Source organism: Pseudonaja textilis, chromosome 2 (assembly GCF_049901715.1).
Source record: "Pseudonaja textilis isolate UNSWEBS1 chromosome 2, rPseTex1.2, whole genome shotgun sequence".
Taxonomy (NCBI): domain Eukaryota; kingdom Metazoa; phylum Chordata; class Lepidosauria; order Squamata; family Elapidae; genus Pseudonaja; species Pseudonaja textilis.
In genome coordinates this window covers 12917787-12936963 of record NC_141991.1, presented here as the reverse complement: position 1 = coordinate 12936963, position 19177 = coordinate 12917787, and the positions used below count along the sequence as shown (strand labels likewise).

Genomic DNA, 19177 nt, shown 5'->3' with positions numbered 1-19177 from the left:
CCCAAGGAGAACCAACTGGGGGTCTTGGAGAGTGGGGAGGTTCTTTCCTTTCCCGTACAGGAAAGGTTCTCTCACCGTTGCAGCCACTGGCGATCAAACGGGATTTTTCTTTCCTGGGATGGGGCTCATCTCATCCACCCAGCCACCCCCCACCCCACCCCCCCTTTCTGTTTTTTTCCCCCCCCGCTTCTCTCTTGTGTCCCTGAAGCTGAGGCGATTCTCTCTCTCTCTCCTGCCTTGTTTGACTTCTGCTCTTCAAAAGTTCTCCTTTCCTCTATCAGGAGCCTGAACCCCCCTCTATACCCCCAAACACTCTGGGGAGTTTGGGAGCCACTTGGAGGAGCTCTTGCCAAATGCCAGGAATCCCTTTGCCTGGATTTGGCTGCTACACCGCTGGCCCTTCTGTCACTGGGCAAGAGCCTCACCTCCATTCTCATCTAACCCTCCAGGTTAGATCACTGCAGGGCGCTCTCCCTTGGGCTCCCCTGGAAGACTAGGCAGAAGGAGCAGCGGGGAGTTAAGAGAGCCTCGGGTCAAGGGGTCTTCAGGCCCAGCCTTTCCATGGACCCTGGCTGGCTTGTCAGAGGGGAAAGCGAAGGGAGCGGGCAGAGGCCCAGACGGGGTGCTTTCTCAAACTCTCTGGGATAGCCATCCCACCCACCCCCACCGAAGATCTGGTTGGCATACTGTTGCTATTCTCAGAAGGGCGGAAGATATAAACAGCTGCGGCTTCTCTATTTATTGATTGATTTGATTTGTCAATCGCTTACAAGATAATAGGTGTAAGTACAAACATGAGTAAGAATACAGGAAATAGGTACGAATAAATGGAGACATTAGGACAGGGATGGTAGGCAGGATGGTGCAGCTATGCACGCCCCTTACAGACCTCTTAGGAATGGGGTGAGGTCAATAGTGGTTAGTTTGAGGTGGGGGTTAGGGGATGTAACAACCGAGTCAGGGAGTGCATTCCAGGCCTTGACCACTCGATCCACAACTGAAAGGGACCCCGTAACATTTGTATTTCCAGTGCTGCAATATTGCTCTTTTGGCTGAGGTAAAGACATGGAGAATCCATTCCCTTTGTCCTCTTGTTAAATTCCAAATACGAGATATAAAGTTCAAGAGCATATTGTCCTCTTAAAATTGTAGCTTTTGTTCCAGGTTTCTTTTTTTCAAAACTTAGCTACAAAACAGTAAGAAATTCCCAAAAAAGTGCAGAAAAAAAAGAATTTCAAAGGCACAGAGTGGTAGGGAGAAACCACTCTGGGAAATGCAAAAAGAAGGAAAAACAAAGGGAAAAATGGAAGGAATTGTTTCGATAATGGGGTAGAAAGATTGACGGCTCTTCCCAGAAATATCAAGGGTCTGAAGGCAACTTCGGTTCCCCAGCATTATAAAGTTGCTTCTCTCTTGAATTAGTTTCCAACCATTGGTTCTTCTCCTGCCCTTCACTGCTTTGGAGAGTAATTTGAAGAAATAAGTTCCCAAGTCTATGCACATGCAGGCAAAACACACACACACACACGCACACTACAGGGTCTAGGCACAGTTCAGAAGGCGAGGTGCACGCCCAAAGTCTGAGAAGCAGATCTGAATTGGAAGTCACGTGAACAGCCGTCGGAGAGTTACAGCACCTGCATGGCAGAGGGAAAGTGTGGTTGTTTCTAACACGGCTTTGTCCAAATGCCGGACTCCTGAGTTATAGGCAATGGAGTGGCCTCACCGATCTCCATTGCGCCTCTCTCTGTGCAGTGGAGGAGGAGGAGGCAGGTTCTCCTCATCCCTCCGGATCAGCAGCTGCAATCCTTTTCCATCCTGGGTTTCTGGCTGGGACTGGGAGCCCTCCAGCTGCAGCTGCCTCTCTCCCCTTTCCTCTCCAGCCAGGTGCTCCTCCGGTTGTTCCTCTGAGGGCCCCTCTTAGGTTCCTGGGCTCCCTTCTTCCTCCAGACCCTCCATGCCTGGCTTGGCCTCTTCCAGAAGTTCCTCCAGGCTCCCCTCTGAAGTCTCCAGAGCCGGCCCTTCCACATTGTCTGAACTGGCACTTGAGGAAGCCATCCGAGGTATTTCCTCTCCTTCCCTTAGCTCTGCCTTCTGCCCACAGCAACCCTGTGGGGAAGGAAGCAACCAGAGAAGAGAAAGGTTTGCATAGTCCCTCCATACAAACAGGTCCTCCCTGAGAGAGGGACCTTCTAGGAAGGGGTCCTCACTCCCCGCCCCCCAAGTGTCTCCTTCCTCTTGTCTCTCTCATACCTCCATCGAATCCTCATCAAGAAGCCTTTATCCTAGACGGCCTCCCCCATGTTTTCCAGCCCACCATCTCCTTCTCCCCCTCCCCTCCACTTCTTCCTGGACAGAAATCCCCCATTTTCCCAGGATGCCTCTCTTCCTGCTCCTTTCCTGTTTCACTCTCCTTCCTTGGAGCTGGAGGGCCGGAGAAGCTGAGCTCTGACTGATCTTCCCTTGTAGAGCAACCAGATCAAAGGGTCCCAAGAGGAGGGGCTGAGCCCCAGAGGAGCTTCAGACCTCCCACCATCCCTCCATGGCCGCCTTGGGAAGACTTTCAGGATGAATTCCCCACCCCAACCATCCTGAAGGGGTTGGCTCTCGGGTATCCCCCAAGCCCCGAGTTTTGTCTCTGAAATAGACTTCAACAATAGGGAGGGCTCACCTCTGATGTCATTTTGTGTGGGAGTATCGCCTGTGATTGATTTTCATCTTCAGTGCCATAAGTAGGGGAAGAAGAAAGTATTGCTGAAGGTAGGTGATCGAAGCAAGTTATCACTGGGATATTTCTCCTGGACTTCAGCCTGTAGCCTGACAGATGGCAAAGAGAGAAGATAGCTGGTTTATTTTGGGGGAAGCAGCTCCTGCCTGAGATTGAAGTAAGCTGAAGAGCCCCAAAGGGCCCAGATGGTAAAACTGCCTGGATTAGAACTCAGCATCCTGATTTGCTTATTATGGAGGAAAGGCAAAATTGTTGGCTGTCTAGAGGTGATAACCACGGGGAACTGGAAGGGACATTCCTGGGAGTTATTGAGAAATGATCGTTGAAACTATCCATGTTCCTATTAGACCTCCTATGGGACATCACAGTCCTGTTTCTCCACCGCCACTCAAGCCATTCAAACCTGGCCGGCAGGGCTATTCCCAGTAGGGTTTCTGCTGAATCATCAGTGATTGTGATTCCATGATGTGACACCTCTGGGAATTCTGTCAAACATGGGAGACAAATGACACTCTCCCGTGTGTGTTTTGATTTATACTCCAAAACCCCAATCCCAACCTACCCTGATAGGACCATGGCCACCATCAATTTCTTTGAAGAAAAGGATGTTAAACTTTGGGGAATTGGTACAAGACAGATGGTGATCCCTACATAATCCAAACGTGGTAGTTCTCAATCCAATTCTTACAATGTTTGTTTTGATTTATACTCCAAAATCTCAGTTCCAACCCAGCAAGATCTAAGTACCAGCAACCTTGTCTGATCCTGAAAAGCTAAGCAAGGGTCTGACTGGTTTAGCATTTGCACCTGAGACTGGCTGGCAAGCAAAGACAAATGACAAGCAAGGCACATCCACATCATTTCTCAGAAAATATCATGGATGTCATTGAGCCACACTTGGTGAAGCTCAATTGAGGAGACACTTCCCACATCTCATGTCTCTTGCTCTGAGCCAAGCAAGCAGTAGCTCCTTCCTCCGCTGGACCTTCCCCCTCTGTTCTTGTCTGTCCTGCCAGTATAATAAAAAGTCAAAGGGGACACTTCCGGTTGTCGGCTTCGGTGACAGCAGGGATTCGCCTTCTCTGCGATCCCTACTGTGCTAGCCGCTTTGGTGCCTCCGATCCTGACGGATTTGGAGGCTAAGGCTGCCCTGTTGGGGCAGCTGAAGATAGGGGGATCCGGACGGGGATGAGGGGCGTCGCAACCCCCCCCCCCAGCCGGCAATAACCCCCTTCTCTCAAGACGGTGCAGCGGTGGTCTTTTATGGTCACCATAAAGAAGCCGGCAATTGGATAAAGAATGCGCAGGAGGGAGAAGGAGTTTTTTTTTTTAAAGAAAGTTTTTTCTTGGTCGAACTGGGACCTTAAGGATATATTTAACACCTGGGAAAGTAATGACTTGGAAGCTATAATGTTCCCGATTGATGTTTTCAGCTGCGAAGAAAAGTGACGAAAAGGGGAAGTCACTCTCCCTCCCTTATGGAATTAACAAATGGACAAGGGAAACCAGCCTCTTGATAGAAGGTAAAACCTAAAGTCCTTTGTTATAAGTGGGAAGGGAGAGGCTTGGGAAAACAAATTTTTACTCTAAGACTTTGCTGGAGGAGGTGCCTTGAAGATAAAGAGAATTGAAACTAATTCTAAGAAAGATTTAAAGCACAGATTGGACGTCTCTGCTTTCCCTAATTTGACTTCACTCCTAGAAGAGAAACTGTAAAAAGAAGAAGCTTGTACTCTGCCTGGACTGTTTGATGACTGTGGGATTCTGGGACTTTTGGGAACTGTTTTAAGCTCGGAAATAACTGATTGGCTTAATAAGAAGAAGAGGATACAGAAAGAGAAGAAACAGTTCAAAATGGCTATCTCTTGATGAATTAAAAAAACAATATCTAAAAACAAAGAAAGAAGGCAAACATGTTATGGGAGAAGCCCTTTGTTTTCTAGATATGGCGCTTGTCATGTGTCAGCAAATTAAACAACAGCTGGAAGAAGCTGAGGAAGAAGAAGCCATTTTTAATGAACTAATCGGTGTGTCTAAGAAAGAAAGGAGAAAGAGAGGAGCGAAAAGGAAGGACTTAAGAAATAAAAAAATGTTTATGAAAGAGAAAAAGAAGATGCAAAAACAACAGAATGCTAGAAAGCAAAAGGAAAGAGGAATGCAACAGAAAGGGGAAATCAAGAAGGCAGAGGTTTGGAGAGGAGGGGGGTAAAAAGTTTAGGCGGGCTAAGAAGGAAAGGGAAAAGGGGGAAAAAGTTACAAAGGTATAAGACAAGATGGAGAAAAGGAAACTTTTTTCAGGGATAATGGGTAATATATGGGATTTTTTTTTTAAAAAAAAGGGGGATTCTGCAAAGTACACATGAGTATTGTAATAGTGGTATTTGTATTATAAGTAGATAATCAGAACTTTTTAAGATCTAATAAAAGACTAAAATATCAAGGTATAACTTTAAAAGGTTTAATAATGAATGATAATAAGTTTTAATAAAATACTAAAGGGAATGTTTAAAATATTAGTTTGAATATAGAGTTTAATGGATTAATGTGTTGACTGTTATGGATTTATTATTGTAGTATTGGTTTTTGAAATAGTAGAGTGTACTAAGCAGAATCTGATTGGGATTTAGGTGTTATTTTAAATTTTAACTTAGGGGAATGATAGAAAGGCATCATACTCCGATTAGTGATTCCAGGGGAAACTATTCTTTTTTAAATTGGAAATGAGACAGATGTAAATGGAGAAATGGACAAAAGATATAAAAATATTTTTTTTAAAAGCAAGATTAAATATATAAAATAGAATTAAGATGAGGCAAAAGTGGAGAGGAGTTATATAATAGATATAGAATGGTACATAAGATGGGTAATGGTATATAAGAAGAGCGTGAATTCAATTGAGTCCATACAAAAAGAGGTAATCTGGGGCCAAGTTACTTTCTAGAAGAAAGTTTTATGTTTTTATGTCTATGTTTTATGTGTGTGTGTTTAATTAAGAATTAAATAATAAAATCTCGGAGGAAGACTAGATGAGAATAATTATAAGCAAGCCAGAGGAAAATATAAAGTTGATGACTGGATAGCAGATAAATCAGAAAGGAAATATGATTGAATAATGATTAAAGAGAAACAATGTGGAATTTGGTAAAGGGAATTTACGTGTTTATATGGAAATGGGATAAATTATAAGTACGTGATATAAAGCAATATGTTAAATGCCTTGTAAGGATCTACAATGGAAAGAGGTTTTATGTTTTTAATGTTTAATGATGTTTTGTTTTGTTTGTTTGTTCGTAAAATCAATAAAACTTGTTTAAAAAAAAAGTCAAAGGGATAATAAAGATTTCTGGATTCTCAAAAACTTTTAAAGGAAGGAAAAAAACAAAAGGGTGAAAAATGGAGAACACCTGAAAGTAAAAGGAATTAACAGTGAAAGTTTAACAAGATTCCTAAAAGATACATTTTAACTGAAACTTTGTAACAAGATAAGAGAACCCCAGGAAGAGAAAGTGGAAAAAAGAAGCAAGAAGAAACAACTTTGGATTATTTGGATTACTTGGTGAATTTTGGATTTTTGGCTATTGGATCTAAAGGACTAAAATAAATCGGGTGGTTGTTTAAAAGTTTTTAAAATGGTATCACTCTTGGAAGAATTGAGAATGGAACTTAAAAAACAGAAAGAAGATGCACAAGAAGGAAGAGGTTTGTTTGGCTTCGTATTTCAATTTTTAGAACTGGAGATCCTGAATTATGAGAAACAACACAAAATGCCTGTAGAACAAGAAGGGCGGGACAAAGAAGAGCGCCATCTTCAATGACCAAGTATTTCTAGGGGGGGGGGAAGGAAAGGAGGGAAAGAGAGTGAAAAATTTAAGATCTGAAAAAACAACTCAAAAAAAAAATAGTTTGCAAAGTAACTACCACATTAGGAAGAAATAGAAGAGAGGATTACAGAAGAGAGAATCAGAATTAGAGAGAGAAGGGGTCAGAAAGGGAAGGGAGAAGAAGAGCGGGAAGAGGGAAAGGAAAAAAAATTATAAAGGACAGAAACAGGACATAGAGAAACGGGAAATGTACAAGGATTAAGGGTATAAGCCTATTTAGAAGACACAGAGATAATGGGTGAAAACTTAATTGAAAGGGGGATTGTGAAAGGGTACATAAGATAGTATGGTTATATTAGAAATAGAAATGAACTTTGAAAATATGAAACAAGTGTGATTAAAATGATAAATAAAATACTCATTGTAATGTAATGGAGTGTTTAATAAATAAATGAAATAAAGAGAATAAGAGAATGAAATTAGGAAAGGAGAGAAACATTTTAATTATTATAAATGTGTTATAAAAATTTAAGTGAAGAGGAATCTGAAAGAAACATGAAAAAATTACAAAAATATTATAAGCGTTCCTAGAAATAGGATACCCTATTGAAAAGAAATGTTAAAGGTGTCAAAGATTACAACCAACATTAATGATAGAGCTCAACTGGAATAGAATAAGTATTTTATTTATTATTGTTATATATATATATTCTCTTTAAGAACTTAGTGCGTATTTTAAGAATGTACAAAGCAGAATTCAACTGAAAGTTATGTGTTATATTGAATGTTATAAGTGTAAAGGCATAAATTGAAGTTTAAATAAGAGTTGAATGGATAAAAATTAAAAGACACAAAGGTGTCCTACTCCAATTAGTAACTGCAGGGGAAAAATTTTTTAATGAGAAAAGAAAATATGAAATTGAAACAGGACAGACAAAAGTATAAATATAATGACTAGAAAGGTATTGAAACTTAGAAAAAGATATATATATATATATAAAATTGAATTTAGAAAGGAATGAGATAATTAAAAGTAAGATTGAGAAAACTAAGGGAAGAGAAAAATGATTGAGAAAATGTTAAAATAGTAATAAGATATGGAATAGAACACAAAGATGAATATGAAATTGAATGTGTGTTTGTATGGGGAAGTGATAACCCAGGACCATGCTATTCTCAAAAAAAAAGAAAAGAAATTTTACTTGTATTATGTTTTGAGAAAACCCAAATAAATTTTTTATACAAAAAGTGAGAGAGACTTCCTCCCAGACACGAGGCAGGGGGAACATCCTGAGGTTTTCAAGAAATGGGAAAAAATAGCTGCATAGCTTCTTCTTCTTCTTTCTGACTCCTGTTCCAAATACTCTTTGTGGGGAAGGGTCATGTAGGGATCACGAGTGAAACTCTCAGGGAGGCTGCGGCATCTACCCCAGCTCAGTCAACCCAGAAAGACACAGGGAAGGGGATGTCAGTGGATGGGTTTGTTTCACTTACCTATCAGGAAGAGAAGCCCAGCTCCCAAGATTACGGCAGCCAGAACTCCCACAAGAGCCCACCTTGTGGGAGCTAAAGGAGGAGAAATTCAGAAGTTCTGGTTAGACAGATGCTGAGTTCCCTGAAGTGGAGATGCTGAGCAGTGGAAGCATTTCCCAAGCTGAACCGGCCACCAGGAAGTGCCCCCACCTGAAGGAAGCTCCTCCCCCCCAAGGCTGAAGAGGGCAGAGCGAATGGCCTTGAAGGGCAGAAGGAGGAGCCTCCGCCCATCATCTCGTATATCATCTATTCACATTATTCCTATCACCATTTCCTACTCTTCTCACAGAAATCACTTCTCTCCCATTGCTAAATAGACGGCTATACCGTATTTGCTGTTCTCCACCTGAAAACATGAGATGGAGCAGCAGCAAACTCGGCCCACATTGTCAAATATTGATGTAACTTCTACACAAAGTTTTTTCCTACACATCAGAACCCCATAAGCCTCTCACCTCCTTCCTCCTTGAAGGCCAAGTCCAGGGGCTCCTGCAAGCCCTCGTGCTCCAGGTGACACCGAAAACGGTCCCTCTCCTTGGGGTCGATATCAATGTTGAGCTGAATATAATAGGTCCCGTCTGAGTTGGGGGCCACGTTGCTACGGAGGGTCTCGTAGACACAGGCCTCTCCATCCCTGGTCCAGATGGCCTGGATCTCCTTCGGGTAGAAGCCAAAGGCTTGGCAGGTGAGGATTTCCAGACTGTCATCCACCACCTTGTGAGTCACCTTCCCCATGGGAGGCTCTGCAGAAGAAGCAACACCAGAGTAACCAGGTTTTCGAGGGTTTCTGTCAAGATGGCTTAATAACAGGCAAGGCCTCCTTTGGCCATTCTCTCCCTCTGCCCCTTCTCCTCCTCTGAACCTCTGGGAGCCTCCAAGATTGGGGCATTGAAGCTCTTTAGATCTATTTTTGAAAGGGTTAAAAATAAAAGTTGGGTAAAGCTCTCCCGTTGACCAACCTAATTCAATGTTTGAGGTTTAATTTAAACCCCCCCCCCCCAATTGAATTTGCTCAAGGGGTTCCAGATAGAATTCAGGAACAGACTGGTCTTTTCCTTCTGACCCCAAAACAGGACATCGGTTTCTTCTGCTTTGCAATTTTTTCTCAGGGAAACAAGGAGACACCGGCATTAATTTCTTGCTCGGATGATTATTTTCCTCCTGTCAGTTGATGTGGGATCCTGCCTGTCCCTTTTCTACAGAGGGTAGCTTGGCTATGTAGGACAGAAATACTATGGGGAGGGGGGAGCCCAAAGAAACATGCCCAGTGAAGACCCCCTTTTGTCACTCACCGATCCTCTGCACCGCCTCCTCCTTCTGGTAGGACAGGTATCCCTGCAGCCACTGAATGCAGGCGTTCTCCAGCAAATCTTTCATTTTCTCTGACCACCCTGGATCGTCCTCCCACTCCTCCTTGACCTCCTGGGCCTGGGGCTGAGCTGTCACCCATCTGAGGGTCTCCTTGTCGAAGCTGATGAAGTCCGTCCCATCGTAGCCATAGTGGAAATATCCTCCTTTGCTCCTGTCTTCCCGGAGTTCACAGCCCCAAACAGCCTGCCAGGTGTGAAGCCCTGAAACAGACCCAGAGGAGGTGGGTGTGAATGAAAAGGGTCAGGATTCCACTCCCTAGACACCATTAGAGTCGATATCCCGCTTGCCACCTGGGGAGAGAAACACCATTTCTCCCTCCCCTCTTTAACACACAAGGAGAAGTGTCTTCAGTTAACGTTGTTTGGCTACCCTCAGGCTGTGCAGAGTGTCCGGGGGGAGGGAGAAAACCAGGGCTGGAGGTGGAGAGTGGGGGATTCGTTCTTTTCAGGAAAGAAAATCTCTCCATTATGCCCCCTGCAGGCCTGGAGGTCAAAGGTGACCCAGCCTCTGCTCACCTTCACTCTGGTGGCTGAGTTTGGATAACTTCTCCAGGTCAGCCCTGAAGACCCTCTTGCAGACCGAGACCGGAAACCTCTTCTCCGCCTCCTCCATCCAGGGCACCAGAGGCTCCATTTTCCTGGTGAGGCTGTCAAAGCGAGCGATGGGCTGGTCGTCCAGGTAGCTCCTAATGGAAAACTGAGGTGGCCCCCGGCTGGGCTCTGGCAGGTAGAGGTAGAAGTAGCTCAGGGAGTGTGTGGGTGGGCCTGGAGAGGGAGGAGGGGGAAGGGCAGCATTGATGGGTGGGGGGGTTGCAGTTCGCCCTGCAGCTCCATCCCCTCCAACATCTTTTTTTTTAAAAAATAAATATTTTATGACTCGGAAAACGGTTAAAAACAATGAACTTAGTGAAGTTGGCTTGACATAACTCTTGGCCAGCATCGCATCAATAGATATTTCCCTGTGTACAATTGTTCCAATATATACATATATACATTCCTTTGCTCCTGTATTACCTTTTCCAGAATACCTGGTCCTATTTTAATCTCATACCCTCAATCCCCTCTCAGCAATTCTTTTCCCATCTGGAGACCTTCCTTTCTGACCCCACCAGGGATAGAATCGTTCCCAAATGAGGAAACAGGCGGACAGTCCAACACCTTAAAGTCACACTGCACATTTAGATAAGATGCAGGCTACAAGATCTGAGCGGCTCCCCAGAGAGGAAACCCTTCCAAGCGAGAGGAATGTTTGCCGATCAGGGGGCGGCTGGGTGGACGGAGCTGCTGGCCCCTTGCCCAGGCAGGAGAAGGGCGGGAGGGCTGAGCTCTGAACTTAGTGAAGTTGGCTTGACATAACGTTTGGTCAGTGTCGCATCAATAGATATATTGATGTACAATATAACAATATATAATTGTTCCAATTTATACATATATACATTTGTTTGCTCCTGTATTACCTTTCCCAGAATCACTGGTCCTATTTTAATCTCATACCCTCAATCCCCTCTCAGCAATTCTCTTCCCAACTGAAGACCTTCCTTTCTGCCCCCACCGGGGATAGAATCGATACCAAATGAGGAAATAGCCGGACAGGCCAGAAGATCTGGCGCGCTCCCCAGACAGAAAAGGGAATGCTTGCCAATCAGGGTGTAGGGTGACTCAGGTGCATTTTCAATCGGCCAAGATCTGGGGTCATGAACCATATTTAGTCATTCCTGGCACTGGGACAAGATTTCTGCATTTAAAAAAAGGTGGCTGCTCTAAATTCTTTCTTTCTTTCTTTTCCCTCCTCTCCTTAGGCTCTCCCCCCTCCCTGCCTCCCTCAATAAAAAGATTGTTTACGGGGAGGGGGAAGAGAGAGAGAAAAGTTTGGATTAATCAGTACTCATGCTCAGCATAAACATTATGACATCGGCATAAAATCACCTATAGGTGAGTATCAAACTCACCGCGAGGAGCCCCAAGCACGAAGGCCCCCAGCGCCCCTCCCAAGAGCCCGAGGGGCGCCCCGTGCAGCAGCAGCAGCAGCAGCATCGCCCTCCAACCACGGGCGCCTTGGCACCGGCAACCCAAGAGGCCGTCCGTCCGTCCGCTAAGGAGGAGGCGCTGAGGCGCTGCTCCCGGTTGCAGAAAGAGCAGCGGGCAGCTAAGAGAGCCTGGGATACAAGGGTCCTCAGGGCCTTCCCTTCAAGGGACTCTGGCTGGGGGGTCGGAGGGGGAAAGCGAGGGGAGGGGCAGGCAGAGGCCCAGAGGGGGGGGCTGTTTTCCTAAATCCTCTGCCATAGCCACGCACACACACCGTCCAGGATCTGCTTGGCGCGCGTCCCGTTCAGGGTCCCAGAATAGATGAAGATCAACAGCTGCTGGTTTTATGTTTATAAATTCATGAGGGCAGTTACCTTCAGAGGAGCTCGGAGGGGGCGGAGCGAAGGGCCGAAGGGGCGGGGCGAGGGCGGAGACCGGGCGCTGCCATTGGCGGAGCGAAGGAGCCCGCAGTTACAGGTGCAAATGCTCGTTAGGCGCCCGGGGGCTGCGGAGGGTGAGAAGCAGCGGAGAGAAAAAGCGCGGCTCCTTGGCGGAAGGGAGCGAGGTCCGGGCCGGACGCTGCCCAAACAGGCGGCGACCCCGTTCGGATCATGGACCGCCGCCCTCTGCCCAAAGGTTCCCCCAGAGGCCTGGAGGGCGAAGGGGGATCGATCGGAGAGCCTGGCCAGGAGAATCAGCGAGGAGGGCATCGCGGTGGCTGCGTTCACACAACCGGCGTGGCCAGGACGTTTCAACGCTAACCTCCCTGTTGGGGGCAGCGTCTCCTAGGACCCCTCCCTCCCTCCCTCCCTCACTTCCTTCCTTCCCCTTCCCTTCCCTTCCCTTTCCCTCCCTCCCCCTCTTCCTTCCTCCCTCCCTCCCTTCCATTTACTTCCTTTCTTCCTTTCCTTCTTTTCCTTCCTTCCTTTCCTTCCTTCCCTTTCCTTCCTTCCCTTCTCTTTCTCTCCCTTTCCCACTCTCTCTCCCCCCTCCCTCCCTCCCCCCTCTCTCTCCAGGAACCCTGGAGACTGCAAGGGAGCAGCGCCGTTTTCTCTCTCCTTCCTCGGACCCGAAGAATTTGGGCAGAGTTGGACTTTTTTTGCGGATCCCGACGGGACCCAACCGGGAGCAGCGCCTCAGCGCCGCCTCCTTAGCGGCCGGCCGGCCTCTTCGGTTGCCGGTGCAAAGGCGCCCGTGGTTGGAGGGCGATGCTGCTGCACGGGGCGCCCCTCTGGCTCTTGGGAGAGGCGCTGGGGTCCTTCGTGCTTGGAGCTTTTCGCGGTGAGTTTGCAGGGAAGAGTGAAAAGAGAGGAGTCAGAGCTCAGCTCTCCCGCCCTTCTCCTGCCTGGGCAAGGGGCCAGCAGCTCCGTCCATCCAGCCGCCCCCTGATCATTAATGTTGGTTGTAATCTTTGACACCTTTAACATTTCTTTTCAATAGGGTATCCTATTTCTAGGAACGCTTATAATATTTTTGTAATTTTTTCATGTTTCTTTCATATTCCTCTTCACTTAATTTTTTATAACACGTTTATAATAATTAAAATGTTTCCCTCCTTTCCTAATTTCATTCTCTTATTCTCTTTATTTCATTTATTTATTAAACACTCCATTAGATTACAATGAGTATTTTATTTATCATTTTAATCACACTTGTTTCATATTTTCAAAGTTCATTTCTATTTCTAATATAACCATACTATCTTATGTACCCTTTCACAATCCCCCTTTCAATTAAGTTTTCACCCATTATCTCTGTGTCTTCTAAATAGGCTTATACCCTTAAACCTTGTACATTTCCCCTGTTTCTCTATGTCCTGTTTCTGTCCTTTATAATTTTTTTTCCTTTCCTTCTTCCCGCTCTTCTTCTCCCTTCCCTTTCTGACCCCTTCTCTCTCTAATTCTGATTCTCTCTTCTGTAATCCTATTTCTTCCTAATGTGGTAGTTACTTTGCAAACTATTCTTTTTTTGAGTTGTTTTTTCAGATCTTAAATTTTTCACTCTCTTTCCCTCCTTTCCTCCCCCCCCCCCCCGAAATACTTGGTCATTGAAGATGGCACTCTTCTTTGTCCCGCCCTTCTTGTTCTACAGGCATTTTGTGTTGTTTCTCATAATTCAGGATCTCCAGTTCTAAAAATTGAAATACGAAGCCAAAAGAACCTCTTCCTTCTTGTGCATCTTCTTTCTGTTTTTTAAGTTCCATTCTCAATTCTTCCAAGAGTGATACCATTTTAAAAACTTTTAAACAACCACCTGATTTATTTTAGTCCTCTAGATCCAATAGCCAAAAATCCAAAAACCACCAAGTAATCCAAATAATCCAAAGCTGTTTCTTCTTGCTTCTTTTTTCCACTTTCTCTTCCTGGGGTTCTCTTATCTTGTTACAAAGTTTCAGTTAAAATGTATCTTTTAGGAATCTTGTTAAACTTTCACTGTTAATTCCTTTTACTTTCAGGTGTTCTCCATTTTTCACCCTTTTGTTTTTTTCCTTCTTTTAAAAGTTTTTGAGAATCCAGAAACCTTTATTATCCCTTTGACTTTTTATTATACTGGCAGGACAGACAAGAACAGAGGGGGAAGGTCCAGTGGAGGAAGGAGCTACTGCTTGCTTGGCTCAGATTTTGGAGTATAAATCAAAACAAACATTGTAATAATTGGATTGAAAACTACCATATTTGGATGATGTAGGGAACACCATCTGTCTTGTACCAATTCCCCAAAGTTTAACATCCTTACTTCAAAGTAATTGATGGTGCCCATGGTCCTATCAGGATAGTTTGGGATTGGGGTTTTGGAGTATAAATCAAAACACACATGGGAGAGTGTCATTTGTCTCCCATGCTTGAAAGAATTCCCAGAGGTGTCACATCATGGAATCACAATCACTGATGATTTAGCAGAAACCCTACTGGGAATAGCCCGGCCGGCCAGGTTTGAATGGCTTGAGTGGCGGTGGAGAAACAGGACTGTGATGTCCCATAGGAGTTCTAATAGGAACATGGATAGTTTCAACGATCATTTCTCAATAACTCCCAGGAATGTCCCTTCCAGTTTCCCGTGGTTATCACTTCTAGACAGCCAACAATTTTGCCTTTCCTCCATAATAAGCAAATCAGGATGCTGAGTTCTAATCCAGGCAGTTTTACCATCTGGGCCCTTTGGGGCTCTTCAGCTTACTTCAATATCAGGCAGGAGCTGCTTCCCCCAAAATAAACCAGCTACCTTCTCTCTTTGCCATCTGTCAGGCTACAGGCTGAAGTCCAGGAGAAATATCCCAGTGATAACTTGGTTTGATCACCTTCCTTCAGCAATACGTTGTTCTTCATCTTATGGCACTGAAGATGAGAATCAATCACAGGCGATGCTCCTACCCAAAATGACATCAGAGGTGAGTCCTCCCTGTTGTTGAAGTCTATTTCAGAGACAAAACTCGGGGCTTGGAGGACACCCGAGTGCCAACCCCTTCAGGATGGTTGGGGTGGGGAATTCATCCTGAAAGTCTTCCCAAGGCGGCCATGGAGGGATGGTGGGAGGTCTGAAGCTCCTCTGGGGCTCAGCCCCTCCTCTTGGGACCCTTTGATCTGGTTGCTCTACAAGGGAAGATCAGTCAGAGCTCAGCTTCTCCGGCCCTCCAGCTCCAAGGAAGGAGAGTGAAACAGGAAAGGAGCAGGAAGTGGGGCATCCTGGGAAAATGGGGGATTTCTGTCCAGGAAGAAGTGGAGGGGAGGGGAAGAAGGAGATGGTGGGCTGGAAAACATGGGGGAGGCCATCTAGGATAAAGGCTTCTTCATGAGGATTAGATGGAGGTATAAGAGAGACAAGAGGAAGGAGACACTTGGGGGGCGGGGAGTGAGGACCCCTTCCTAGAAGGTCCCTCTCTCAGGGAGGACCTGTTTGTATGGAGGGACTATGCAAACCTTTCTCTTCTCTGGTTGCTTCCTTCCCCACAGGGTTGCTGTGGGCAGAAGGCAGAGCTAAGGGAAGGAGAGGAAATACCTCGGATGGCTTCCTCAAGGGCCAGTTCAGACAATGTGGAAGGGCCAGCTCTGGAGATTTCAGAGGGGAGCCTGGAGGAACTTCTGGAAGAGACCAAGCCAGGCATGGAGGGTCTGGAGGAAGAAGGGAGCCCAGGAACCTAAGAGGGGCCCTCAGAGGAACAACCGGAGGAGCACCTGGCTGGGAAAGGGGAGAGAGGCAGCTGCAGCTGGAGGGCTCCCAGTCTCAGCCAGAAACCCAGGATGGAAAAGGATTGCAGCTGCTGATCCGGAGGGATGAGGAGAACCTGCCTGTTAGGGATACACCCTAGCAGAATCTGCACGGCGGTCAAGCAGGCAGGCAAAATATGTGAGATAAACGTTTTTGTAGCTTACACTCAGTAAAACAGATACTCAGTGCTAGTTAAATAGTTTATTCCAGTAAGAGTTATAGCATTGTCAAACAGTCTATATATCATTCATTAATTCAGTCCGTCCGGGGATTATTCCGTTGCAAATTCCAGTGTCGAAAAAGAGAGGTCAGTAAACTTACAAATATCAGTCCAGTAATATATCTCCTCGCAGTAGAGATATGAAGAAGTCAAAACTCCTCTCTTCCTTCAGCAACTCAGTAGTAGGGAAAACACGCAGTTAACAAACCATCAATCCATCAAACCAGTCATTGTCAGCAGGTTCTCTTGCTCCCTCTTATGGTGGTTGACAACCACCCAAAATTACATGCTTTGCAGTTTAAAGTGACACACACTTAAACTTACAATCATAGTTTATATATATTATTTTACCCAAACTACGTTAGGTAACCTTGTTATCCCTAACATTGCCTCCTCCTCCACTGAACAGAGAGAGGCACAATGGAGATCGGTGAGGCCACTCCGTTGCCTATAACTCAGGAGTCCGGCATTTGGACAAAGCCGTGTTAGAAACAACCACACTTTCCCTCTGCCATGCAGGGACTGTAACTCTCCGACAGCTGACTTCCAATTCAGACCTGCTTCTCAGACTTTGGGCGTGCACCTTGCCTTCCGAACTGTGCCTAGACCCTGTAGTGTGTGTGTGTGTGTGTGCCTGCATGTGCATAGACTTGGGAACTTATTTCTTCAAATTACTCTCCAAAGCACTGAAGGGCAGGAGAAGAACCAATGGTTGGAAACTAATCCAAGAGAGAAGCAACTTTATAATGCTGGGGAACCGAAGTTGCCTTCAGACCCTTGATATTTCTGGGAAGAGCTGTCAATCATTCTGCCCCATTACCCAAACAATTCCTTCCATTTTTCCCTTTGTTTTTTCTTCTTTTTGCATTTCCCAGAGTGGTTTCTCCCAACCACTCTCTGCCTTTTGATTTTTTTTTTTTGCCTTTTTTTGGAAATTTCTTACTGTTTTGTAGCTAAGTTTTGAAAAAAAACAAACCCTGGAACAAAAGCTACAATTTTAAGAGGACAATATGCTCTTGAACTTTATATCTCGTATTTGGAATTTAACAAGAGGACAAACGGAATGGATTCTCCATGTCTTTACCTCAGCCAAAAGAGCAATATTGCAGCCCTGGAAATACAAATGTTACGGGGTCCCTTTCAGTTGTGGATCGAGTGGTGCAAGGCCTGGAATGCACTCCCTGACTCTGTTGTTACATCCCCTAACCCCCACCTCAAACTAACCACTATTGACCTCACCCCATTCCTAAGAGGTCTGTAAGGGGCGTGCATAGCTGCACCATCGTGCCTACCATCCCTGTCCTAATGTCTCCATTTATTCGTACCTATTTCCTGTATTCTTACTCATGTTTGTACTTACACCTATTATCTTATAAGCGATTGACAAATCAAATCAATCAATAGAAAAGCCGCAGCTGTTTAGATCTTCCGCCCTTCTGAGAAGAGCAACAGTATGCCAACCAGATCTTCGGTGGGGGTGGGTGGGATGGCTATCCCAAAGAGTTTGAGAAAGCACCCCGTCTGGGCCTCTGCCCCCTCCCTTCGCTTTCCCCTCTGACAAGCCAGCCAGGGTCCATGGAAAGGCTGGGCCTGAAGACACCTTGACCCAAGGCTCTCTTAACTCCCAGCTACTCCTTCTGCCTAGTCTTCCAGGGGAGCCCAAGGGAGAGCGCCCTGCAGTGATCTAACCTGGAGGGTTAGATGAGAATGGAGGTGAGGCTCTTGCCCAGTGACAGAAGGGCCGGCGGTGTAGCAGCCAAATCCGGGCAAAGGGATTCCTGGCATTTGGCAAGAGCTCCTCCAAGTGGCTCCCAAACTCCCCAGAGTGTTTGGGGGTGTAAAAGGGTGTTCAGGCTCCTGATAGAGAGAGGAGGGCAGAACTTTTGAAGAGCAGAAGTCAAACAAGGCAGGAGAGAGAGAGAGAATCGCCTCAGCTTCAGGGACACAAGAGAGAAGAAAGGGGGGGTGGGGGGTGGCTGGGGGGGTTGGGTGGATGAGATGAGCCCCATCCCAGGAAAGAAAAATCCCGTTTGATCGCCAGTGGCTGCAACGGTGAGAGAACCTTTCCTGTACAGGAAAGGAAAGAACCTCCCCACTCTCCAAGACCCCCAGTTGGTTCTCCTTGGGGATTTTGGTGGCCATTAATGGGGCCCTTGGGATTCCCTTCCTGACGTGGAAGGGAACGGGGAATACCTGTCCAAATGAGGAGTCTCAGTGGGACCCCTCTCAAAGCTTCCCTCTTCGGATAAGTAGGGTCACAGTCTGCTGGGGGGAGCCTCCTTTTCACCTCCCAGAGGCAGGTTGGGGTCCCTCCTAGGGCCCTGGGGAAGGGAGGGGCCTTAACCGGAAGAGGGAAGGGCTTTTCTTCTTGAAATGCCCTCTGCCCTTTCCCCCCTCCCCTCACGACCTCATGTTGTTTGCAATGCAAGGGACGCAAAACTTGTGTCCCCACAAACTGGCCATGTGGGCGGCGCAGCCTTGTCTTCCTGCGCAGCTTGGATTAATTGCTTTGGGGGAGGGTGACATTTCTCTGCAGACCACCAATTTTTTCTTGTGGACCCCCAGTGGTCCCTGTCCCACTGGTTGGCGACCAATGTGCTAGAGTACTGCAGGGCGCTGTCCCTTGGGCTCCCCCTGGAAGACTCTGCAGAAAGAGCAGCTGGCAGCTAAGAGAGCCTGGGATACAAGGGTCCTCAGGGCCTTCCCTTCAAGGGACTCTGGCTGGGGGGTCGGAGGGGGAAAGCGAGGGGAGGGGCAGGCAGAGGCCCAGGTGTGGGGCTGCTTTCCTAAATCCTCTCCCATAGCCACGCACACACACCGTCCAGGATCTGCTTGGCGCGCGTCCCGTTGAGGGCCCCAGAATAGATGAAGATCAACAGCTGCGGCTTTTTCAGCTGCTGTTTAAGAGGACAAAACGCTTTTACTCCTTTTGAAACCTTCGGAGGAGCTCGGAGGGGGCGGGGAGAAGGGCCGAAGGGGCGGGGCGAGGGCGGAGACCGGGCGCTGCCATTGGCGGAACGAAAGAGCCCGCGGTTATATTATGCAAATGCTCGTTAGGCGCCCGGGGGCTGCGGAGGGTGAGAAGCAGCGAAGGGAAAGAGCGAGGCTCCTTGGCGGAAGGGAGCGAGGTCCGGGCCGGACGCTGCCCAAACAGGCGGCGACCCCCTTCGGATCATGGACCGCCGCCCTCTGCCCAAAGGTTCCCCCAAAGGCCTGGAGGGCGAAGGGGGATCGATCGGAGAGCCTCGCCAGGAGAATCAGCGAGGAGGGCATC

At 46.7% G+C, this 19177-nt stretch overlaps 2 protein-coding genes across 2 annotated transcripts in view; one reads left to right on the top strand and one right to left on the bottom strand.

The window, feature by feature from the left end:
• Positions 1-11534, bottom strand: part of LOC113454929 (uncharacterized) — a 37029-nt gene extending 25495 nt beyond the window's left edge. Inside the window, exons 1-7 of the mRNA XM_087923130.1 lie at positions 11402-11534; positions 9969-10217; positions 9375-9653; positions 8538-8825; positions 8044-8115; positions 2672-2817; positions 1924-2109 (exon numbers count right to left, since the gene is read on the bottom strand). Of these exons, the coding sequence (XP_087779256.1) occupies positions 1924-2109; positions 2672-2817; positions 8044-8115; positions 8538-8825; positions 9375-9653; positions 9969-10217; positions 11402-11486 (1305 nt within the window). The 5' untranslated portion in view covers positions 11487-11534. The remainder of the gene's footprint in view (positions 1-1923; positions 2110-2671; positions 2818-8043; positions 8116-8537; positions 8826-9374; positions 9654-9968; positions 10218-11401) is intronic.
• LOC148126739 (uncharacterized) lies at positions 11208-17375 on the top strand. The gene is made up of 4 exons (XM_087928467.1): positions 11208-11384; positions 12494-12758; positions 14723-14865; positions 15428-17375. The coding sequence occupies exons 2-4, from the start codon at positions 12686-12688 to the stop codon at positions 15614-15616; spliced, it is 405 nt and encodes a 134-aa protein (XP_087784593.1). The 5' UTR covers positions 11208-11384; positions 12494-12685; the 3' UTR covers positions 15617-17375.
• The last annotated feature ends 1802 nt before the right edge of the window (positions 17376-19177 follow it).